Below are 9,762 nucleotides of genomic sequence, written 5' to 3'. Positions count from 1 at the left end.
GCTGGTGGGTGGAGGTGGCTGGTGGGTGGAGGTGACTGGTGGTAAATGTCAGTGAGCCAAGTCAAAACGACTGAATGATTTTAGGGATGTATTTGATGGCACCATTAGACTCCTTACATCCTCTTACAGCAAGTCAAGTCCCCTTTAAATAAGTTACCCTTCTTTACAGTATGTGTTAGCATGAGGAGTTGCCTCTCTTTCTCTCATTTTCCCTTTATATTTCCTTTTGGCTTCAGTATTGACAAAGTATTGTGATTTTAGACTACTGTATACTGTGTAGCAAAAAAGTGTGTGTGTTTGCTTCTTGAGTGCCAATAAACCCCTGTGACAAAGACAAAACACGCTTCATTTTTTAATCTACTTTAATTAGTGTTTTTAGGAAAATATCCTGTTTCTGATGTCTAGTAAGGATTATAAAAATGCAAGTGAAGGCTAACGTTGAGGTAAAGCACTAATTTACAAAACAAAATGCCATTAGTCAGTTTCTGTATATTAGCCAAAGGTGGTCTTTCATAATAAGAAACTGACAACCTAGATTACCTTTTATGAGACTACAACGGAAACTGGATTGAGTGACTTAAAGGAAAGTCATGAGCTGCCAATAACTCATGTTAAGCCCTGAGTGGGGACAGTTGAAAGAACATTGTTTTGTACAATGACAACCTACAGTGTCTCTAGGTTGCTGGAGCTATGTCCTTTCAAATGTAAGGTGGCAACACTTCAAATATGGAACATGATGACACTATTGAAACATGCACCATTGTTCATTATCAATGTGTTTCTCTCAACGTGTTGGTAAAGATACAAGAGTTCAGCTAGGTCTTAAAATAAACGTTCAGTATACGAAGAGCTTTGACACAGAAGCTGTTCTGGGTGTGTGTCAGTTGTCTGTGCTTTCCCCTGCTGCAGTCATGAGTGTACCTCCATCTCTGCTCCAGAGGACAGCCTTTCTCTTCCGGGTCAACGGGAGGTCATTGTCTGGCCGACACAAGTGGAGGAAACGCTAAGGAGTTGAGGGGAAAGTCAGCACATCAACATGTCAATTTTAGTGGTTAATGATTTAAACATTATTTCTTTGTTAGTTGGTTTCTTCAATAATTTATAGTGAATTAATAATACCAACCCACTCAGTTTACAATAATAATTTAAGATCTATATGTCCTCCAATTTGACCCTCTAAACATAATCATTCTATGACCAATCCACAAAGGAAACCAGAGTTTTAACTCCAGTCACAGGACAGTCCCACTCTCACCTCTCTAAGGCTGCCTGTCACAGGGCAGTCCCACTCTCACCTCTCTAAGGCTGCCTGTCCCGATGCAGATCTGCAGCAGGGCCCACCCGGGGACCAGGACGATGGAGGAGAGGGCCAACAGCCAGCCCAGAACATACACCCATCCTGGGTACACATACCAGCGGTTGAAGGTCAGGGGCTGGTACTCCACCAGAGAGCAGATGAACGACACCTGGGAGAGACGAGGGAATGAGGATTTCTTCAACATGAATGCTTTTAACTTCTAGAATAACTCCAGATCAGTCCTTGTTGACGTGAGCATGTGAACATAGTTGCTTGTGTAAAGCAAGTCAACGTCCAAATGCAACAGGTACCATTTACAAAACATGAATTTGTAAACTATTGCATTGTGATAGTGCCATCTCCTGGTACCTTAGAGGATTGCACAATGTGAGTCTTGCTTGCCGTTACTGTCCATCAAAGCCTGAAACTCACCAGGGAAACCAGAGGGGTCAGGTAGAGCCAGCAGAGCTTGAAGACGGGGTTAGGCCTCATCCCTGTCATGTCCTCTATTACGCCATACATACGCTCTGCACCTGGTGGGCAAGATTGGGTGCACGTTAATGACATTATCGACATGTTGTATTGATATCAGGTTTATCATCTCAATAAGATTGATGGTGGAATGATACTGGTTTACCATTCTATAGGATTCTATGGCACTACAGTGTTTATCTTTTATATATATTTTATAAATGATATTTTTTATTTGACAGACATCATTGACAGAAATGTATTCCATCAGCCTCACCAAATATCCATCCCATGGCCAGGGACTCGAACACAGAGAGGAAGAGCAAACATGTTCCGTTACAGGCATAGTAGTCAAACAGCTGGAACACATACATCCCACCCTGGGGACAGGAGGAGAGAGGTGTGACTAGGACAAACACTCTCTTTAAGTAGATCACAGAGATCTGGAACACATACATCCCACCCTGGGGACAGGAGGAGAGAGGTGTGACTAGGACAAACACTCTCTTTAAGTAGATCACAGAGATCTGGAACACATACATTCCACCCTGGGGACAGGAGGAGAGAGGTGTGACTAGGACAAACACTCTCTTTAAGTAGATCACAGAGATCTGGAACACCATTCCTGGCATTTCTCTCTCTTCTCGCTCTCTCTGCTCTCTCTCTATCCTCTCTTTCTCTCTGACCTCTGTGACCATGATGAGTTGGAAGAAGAAGCAGGTGAGACAGAAGAAGAGGAGGAAGAGCTCCCTGCGCCCAGTCCTCCGCAGCACTGTGGGAAACAGGTCTGATACTGACGTCATCACCACCTCCATGGCAACAAACTGGATGGGGGGAGGAATACAGAAGGCCTTTAAACTTTAGAGATGAATGTGTGAACTAATGTGTGTGGACTGTGTAGATAATAGCTAACCTGTGTATCCAGACCCAGTAGAATGATCATGATGAAGAAACAAGCAGCCCACATCTGAGGCAGGGGCATCATGGCTACTGCCTGGGGGTACGCTATGAACGCCAGCCCAGGACCTGAGAGAACCCAGTTTAAAATACAATGTATTTGTTTCACTTCATTTCATCCAAGTGTCCAACTGTCCTGAAAATAAAAACTAATTTGTGCAGTACCTGACTCCGCCACCTCCTCAATGGGGACGCCCTGTTCATGAGCCATGAACCCCAGGACTGAGAAGACTGCGAACCCAGCAACCACGCTGGTGCCGCTGTTCAGCAAGCACAGCCACAGGCAGTCTCTGAAACATACACAGACACAACATTCCACACACACAGTGTCGGCACACGCAGTCAACACACACAGTGTCAGAACACACACAGTGTCAGAACACAGTGTCACCACACACAGTGTCAGCACACACAGTCAACACACACAGTGTCAGAACACACAGTGTCACCAAACACAGTGTGCTGATGAGGATAAGGACTCACTTGTAGCAGTTGTTGTTGTAGGTATTGTAGGAGCCCAGCACGGTTAAGGAGCCCACTCCCACACTGTAGGAGAAGAAGATCTGGGAGCCGGCCTCCATCCACACCTGGGGGTCAGAGAGCCGGTCTGGTTCAGGGTAGAGGTAGAACAGGACCCCCTGCAGGGCCCCTGGCAGAGTCAGGCCTCTGATCAGTAGTACCAGCAGCATCGCGTAGGGGAAGGTAGCAGTGAAATATACAACCTAGAGAGAGAGCGTGTGTATGGATGGAGACAGGGAGAGGGTGTAAAATCACAAAGACAGAAAGCCATGAGAGAAAAAGGATAAGAGATTGTACTCTTTCAATGCTAAACAGAACATATGTTGTGTGTGTGTGCATATGTGCTGTGCACAAACACACACACCTTGCCTGTTGACTTGACCCCTTTCCAGATGCAGAAGTAGCAGATGACCCACATGACGATGAGACAGAGCAGCACCTCCCACCTGACACTGCCCACCTCCTCTATACCCCCCGAGATGGCCAGCACACGACGCCTAGATGGAGAGAGGGGAGAGACACAGAGGGGAGAGACACAGAGAGAGGGGAGAGAGACAGACAGAGATAGGAGAGAGACAGAGATGGGAGAGAAACAGAGAGGGGAGACAGAGGGGAGAGACACAGAGGGGAGAGACAAATAGAGGGGAGAGACAGAGGGGAGTGTCACAGAGGGGGGAGAGACAGAGGGAAGAGTCACAGAAAGGGGGGAGACAGAGAGAGGGGAGAGACAGAGAGGGGAGTGTCACAGAGAGGGGAGAGACAGATAGGAGAGAGAGAGGAGAGACAGAGAGGGGGGAGAAACAGAGAGAGGAGAAACAGAGAGGAGAGACAGAGAGGGGAGTGTCACAGAGAGGGGAGAGACAGATAGGAGAGAGAGAGACAGAGAGGGGTGAAAGAGAGAGGAGAGACAGAGGGGGGGAAACAGAGAGATGAGAAACAGAGAGAGGAGAGAGAGGAGGGAGAAACAGAGAGAGGAGAGAGAGAGAGGAGGGCTAGAGAGATGGGTGAGAAACAGAGAGAGGAGAAAGAGAGAGAGGAGGGACAGAGAGGGGGTGAGACAGAGAGAGGAGAAACAGAGAGAGGAGGGACAGAGAGGGGGTGAGACAGAGAGAGGAGAAACAGAGAGGGGGTGAGACAGAGAGATGGGTGAGAAACAGCAGCAACTCCCACGTGACACTGCCCACCTCCCCTTTACCCCCCAGATGACCAGCACACGACGCCTAGAGAAAGAGACTGGTGGAGAATGTAGACAAACTGACGTTGTCTTTTATGTTGTGGCCAACTGGAAGATCAAGGTATGTTGAATCCGTAAACTTACTCCCAGAATTCAGTCGCTGCAGAGGTTGAGTTCATCTGTCCAGTCCAATTGAAAGTACGGTTTTGAGAGAAGTCAACACAGTCATCTAATGGGGAAGAGAGAACATAATGTTTACAACTAAAACTTGCTCTAACAATTCTTATGGTAAAGAACACCCTTTATGTTATAATTTTTTACTATTTTACCAGGTGAGTTGACTGAGAATACATTCTCATTTGCAGCAATGACCTGGGGAAAGTTACAAAACATGGTCAAAATACATACCAAAAACGTGAGTGAAATTCACCTGGAGGCGAGTTGGAGTACTACGTACCAATGGTGCAGCCGGCCCAGGGTACCTACCAGTGTTCCAGGGGTTGGTGCAGCCGGCCCAGGGTACCTACCAGTGTTCCAGGGGTTGGTGCAGCCGGCCCAGGGTACCTACCAGTGTTCCAGGGGTTGGTGCAGCCGGCCCAGGGTACCTACCAGTGTTCCAGGGGTTGGTGCAGCCGGCCCAGGATACCTACCAGTGTTCCAGGGGTTGGTGCAGCCGGCCCAGGGTACCTACCAGTGTTCCAGGGGTTGGTGCAGCCGGCCCAGGGTACCTACCAGTGTTCCAGGGGTTGGTGCAGCCGGCCCAGGGTACCTACCAGTGTTCCAGGGGTTGGTGCAGCCGACCCAGGTTACCTACCAGTGTTCCAGGGGTTGGTGCAGCCGGCCCAGGGTACCTACCAGTGTTCCAGGGGTTGGTGCAGCCGGCCCAGGGTACCTACCAGCGTTCCAGGGGCTGGTGCAGCCGGCCCAGGGTACCTACCAGCGTTCCAGGGGCTGGTGCAGCCGGACCAGGGTACCTACCAGTGTTCCAGGGGTTGGTGCAGCCGGCCCAGGATACCTACCAGTGTTCCAGGGGTTGGTGCAGCCGGCCCAGGATACCTACCAGTGTTCCAGGGGTTGGTGCAGCCGGCCCAGGATACCTACCAGTGTTCCAGGGGTTGGTGCAGCCGGCCCAGGGTACATACCAGTGTTCCAGGGGTTGGTGCAGCTTGCCCAGGGGAGCTGAGCGCTGAAGGAGAAGACCAGGTAGAACAGAGCCCAGGCCAAAATGATGATGTAACACATACAGCTGTAGAGGAGGATCAACTGCCCTGCATAGCCGATACCTGAGAGGGAGACACATTGACAGACTACATAACCAGATGATTTTCACATGTTCCTGAATGGACAGGTGTTACACTAACCCTAACTTTATCAAGAGTGAATTACCACACTTTCTTTCTGCCAAAGGTTGGGAAACAAGGCTCAGACAAACAGTTCCCACTCATTTTCCATCTCTTCAAAAAGGAACTTGATTACTTGATTACAAAAAGGAACTATTACTCCCCTCTCCCTCTAACAAAATGTAATAAAAACATTTCCTGCTCTAACACTTGTCTTTTCCTTCTAGCACTGACTTTGCTGATAGCTGCTCTACTGAATAAAAACATGTACTTACTATTACTGTGATATGTGTTTGCCTCACCTAGCCACCTTAAGCTGTTTGAACTAACTATACGTTGGGTCTGGATAAGAGGATCTGACTCAAATGAAAAATGTATATGTAAATGACAGAAGCATTTACCTTTGATCTGTGAGAAAGTGTCACCAGACTTGGCACTTGTTGTGCCTCCAGCCTGCTTACATATTAACCCCTCTGTATTCACAAATTATCCTCTTCATGTCATTCTTATCCAGTGGCACCGAGGCCATAGGTGTCAGTGTTTTCGGCCTCCTAGAACGGCCATGGATACCTTTCATTTGTCGTCAGAAGTTTGTGTAAACTTATTTAGGATTAATTGGAAATCATGTATTCCTATGTTCTTCTGCCTGTCCTGTCTACAGCCCTGTTTCTGTGACTCCTCAGTGGGTGGGGGTGTCATCGTGTTGCCATGGTGCTCACCCTCGGCCAGAGGGCACAGCCTCTTCCAGCAGGTGATACCCCCCTCCTGAGTGTACTGTCCCATGGCCGTCTCCAGCAGGAACAAGGGCACCCCGCAGGTCATCACAAACACCAGGTACGGCACCAGGAACGCCCCTGACAAATACACACCACCAGATCACTACATGAGAACAAAATGATAGCTACTATATAGTTACTATAAAGTACCTTATAGAAACAAGAAGAGAAATGCCATGCTTCCATTCCTTGGCTTTGTCTTGTGATCGCTATACCTGGTCTGTACGAACGGTACTGTATCAAACATACTGTATGATACAGGGGTTTAAATGATCTAAGTTGCCTAATTTGATCAGCTGATCATCATTTGAAAAACAATGGCACCCTCTCCTTCATGGACTCACCTCCACCATTTTTGTAGCAGAGGTAGGGGAATCTCCACACGTTACCTAGTCCCACCACGTTCCCTGCTACGGCCAGAAGAAATTCCGTCTTGCTGCCCCAGTGACCTCTCTCCTCCATTTTCACCTTCGCTGATCCCTCCTTCACTGCACATCCTTCCTTCACCATCACCAACATTTCCTTCTGACCCAGGTCGTCATCCTTTCTTTTTTCGCCCTCTATCCATGCTTTTCCTTTTGTTCCATCTCTCCCATATGCCTGTCCGTCCATTGTGTTCTGAAGGCTGGTATCTATCCCAAGTTCAGCCAGCGTGACTGAAGCAGCAGGAGTCTGAAATGTACTCATTGACTCAGACAGACACATTCCAACTGCTACTGTTGAGTTTGGACGACTACAATCCTTCAATAAGTTACTGAGGCCTGAAAGGACCCTACTCAAAGACATGGGCTCTAGAGTGCATCAATAAGTTACTGAGGCCTGAAAGGACCCTACTCAAAGACATGGGCTCTAGAGTGCATCAATAAGTTACTGAGGCCTGAAAGGATCCTACTCAAAGACATAGGCTCTAGAGTGCATCAATAAGTTACTGAGGCCTGAAAGGATCCTACTCAAAGACATAGGCTCTAGAGTGCATCAATAAGTTACTGAGGCCTGAAAGGAGCCTACTCAAAGACACGGGCTCTAGAGTGCATCAATCAGTTAGCATGATGAGTTATGATTAACCTACATAATCTACTTAGGGTTCAAAACAATAAAATGTTCAAAGAAAGGGGAGGAATGGCATTCCATCTCCTTGCATTCATAAAGTTTTTAATTGAATTGAAATCGAAATGTCTTTTGTCTCAACCATTAACACTGTGCCATTTGTTATGTTCAACAGTGTGATCATGATTCGTGACAGAAAAGAAGGGGAGATTCCTAACTAGTCGAACCAGTCTGCTGTACGTGTATGAGGAAAACTGACGTGCTACTCGGAGTCTGTGATGCAATCTTTGCAAGGGACCAATCAGTGTGTTGTACAACAAGGTAATGAGGCTTTGTCAACAAACCCACAGTAACAAAAGTGTGAATGGAAACTCGTCTCTTCACACTCAAGGTGCACACATCCATCTTCACATGAAGCGTATCTTGATTTGGGCTCTGCTTTGCAGCCATACCATACCATATCATACCATACCATATCATATCATACCATATCATATCATACAATATCATACCATATCATACCATACCATATCATACCATATCATACCATATCATACCATATCATACCATATCATACCATATCATACCATATCATATCATACCATATCATACAATATCATACCATATCATACCATATCATACCATATCATACCATATCATATCATACCATATCATATCATACCATATCATACAATATCATACCATATCATATCATACCATATCATATCATACCATATCATACCATACCATATCATACCATATCATATCATATCATATCATACCATACCATATCATACCATATCATATCATACCATATCATATCATACCATATCATACCATACCATATCATACCATATCATATCATACCATATCATATCATATCATATCATATCATATCATACCATACCATATCATACCATATCATATCATACCATATCATATCATACCATATCATACCATATCATACCATACCATGCCATATCATATCATACCATATCATACCATATCATATCATACCATACCATACCATATCATACCATACCATATGCAGGTGGGTGTATTTAAGGACATTTACATGGCACATGTATTCTTTATATTAATCACATTAACCATGTCTTTGCTTAACATATTTACAATTACATTTTCTCTCTGCATGTTCTGTTGCTATGCAGATGCTCAGGTCCTCTACCTACATCACATAGGGTCAGAGGGTGTGGCAGGTCTGCCAGAGTTCATGGGGTCGTGGAGTGTAGATGACAGAACCATCCTCCAGTATGACAGTAGCACCATGCACATGGACGCTGACGCCCCAATAGCTGATTGGCTCAGCAGCAACGAGGGTGTCTCTCATTGGAGGGGAATGAACTTCGTCTCCAGAATCATTCACAGGTTTTTGGGATTCACCTGGACTACGATTGGGCAGCATGATAACCTTACAGGTGAATGTTGTCGACTCAATGTCTTTGTATATCCATTAGATTATAATCTCATAATCTTGATAATTTATTTACAAAACAACAAGTTAAACAACAGGATGTCATTTTTTTCTATTTCAATTTCATTGAAAAATAATGAACGGTATGTATTTACACCTCCATATACACCCCTGAAGTCCACAAAGATGACAATTCTGGGCGGCTGCAGTCCTTCAAGCTGTCCACTTTATGAAGTGCAGAGCCAACGGGGCATTTGACCAGGAGAGCCTTTACTGCTACGAGTGCAGAGCCAACGGGGCATTTGACCAGGAGAGCCTTTACTGCTACGAGTGCATCGAAAGGCTAAAGACCATTTACAGTGCCTTGCAAAAGTATTCGGCCCCCTTGAACTTTGCGACCTTTTGCCACATTTCAGGCTTCAAACATAAAGATATAAAACTGTATTTTATTGTGAAGAATCAACAACAAGTGGGACACAATCATGAAGTGGAACGACATTTATTGGATATTTCAAACTTTTTTAACAAATCAAAAACTGAAAGATTGGGCGTGCAAAATTATTCAGCCCCCTTAAGTTAATACTTTGTAGCGCCACCTTTTGCTGCGATTACAGCTGTAAGTCGCTTGGGGTATGTCTCTATCAGTTTTGCACATCGAGAGACTGAATTTTTTTCCCATTCCTCCTTGCAAAACAGCTCGAGCTCAGTGAGGTTGGATGGAGAGCATTTGTGAACAGCAGTTTTCA

The 9,762-nt window shown here is 45.7% G+C and overlaps 1 protein-coding gene across 3 annotated transcripts; it reads right to left on the bottom strand.

The window, feature by feature from the left end:
* Positions 1 to 344: 344 nt before the first annotated feature.
* LOC110507993 (sodium- and chloride-dependent GABA transporter 2) lies at positions 345 to 7,348 on the bottom strand. 3 transcript variants are annotated; one of them, XM_090223883.1, is made up of 13 exons: positions 6,879 to 7,348; positions 6,478 to 6,612; positions 5,561 to 5,701; positions 4,563 to 4,647; positions 3,609 to 3,741; positions 3,209 to 3,447; positions 2,891 to 3,015; positions 2,682 to 2,794; positions 2,455 to 2,592; positions 2,046 to 2,148; positions 1,730 to 1,830; positions 1,296 to 1,466; positions 345 to 1,003 (listed from the first exon to the last, which is right to left on the bottom strand). In XM_090223883.1, the coding sequence occupies exons 1-13, from the start codon at positions 7,318 to 7,320 to the stop codon at positions 881 to 883; spliced, it is 2,049 nt and encodes a 682-aa protein (XP_090080009.1). In that variant the 5' UTR covers positions 7,321 to 7,348; the 3' UTR covers positions 345 to 880. The 3 variants fall into 3 exon arrangements, with proteins under 3 accessions (XP_090080009.1, XP_090080008.1, XP_090080010.1); XM_090223882.1 differs by having other exon boundaries at positions 2,046 to 2,592; XM_090223884.1 differs by lacking the exons at positions 5,561 to 5,701; positions 6,478 to 6,612; positions 6,879 to 7,348 and adding an exon at positions 4,905 to 5,466 and having other exon boundaries at positions 2,046 to 2,592.
* Between the last annotated feature and the right edge of the window lie 2,414 nt (positions 7,349 to 9,762).

This window comes from Oncorhynchus mykiss, chromosome 27 (genome assembly GCF_057628025.1).
Source record: "Oncorhynchus mykiss isolate SJ-2025 chromosome 27, ASM5762802v1, whole genome shotgun sequence".
Lineage (NCBI taxonomy): Eukaryota > Metazoa > Chordata > Actinopteri > Salmoniformes > Salmonidae > Oncorhynchus > Oncorhynchus mykiss.
Note: the sequence above shows the minus strand (reverse complement) of the source record. Positions and strands in the feature narration are given on the sequence as shown.

Coding starts and splice junctions, on each gene's coding strand:
- LOC110507993 (XM_090223882.1), bottom strand. CDS start 7,320: ATGTCTTTGAGTAGGGTCCTTTCAGGCCTCAGTAACTTATTGAAGGAT. Junction 3,742..4,562: donor GCAGCGACTGAATTCTGGGA/GTAAGTTTACGG, acceptor CTCTCCATCTAG/GCGTCGTGTGCTGGCCATCT. Junction 3,448..3,608: donor GGGTCAAGTCAACAGGCAAG/GTGTGTGTGTTT, acceptor CTCTCTCTCTAG/GTTGTATATTTCACTGCTAC.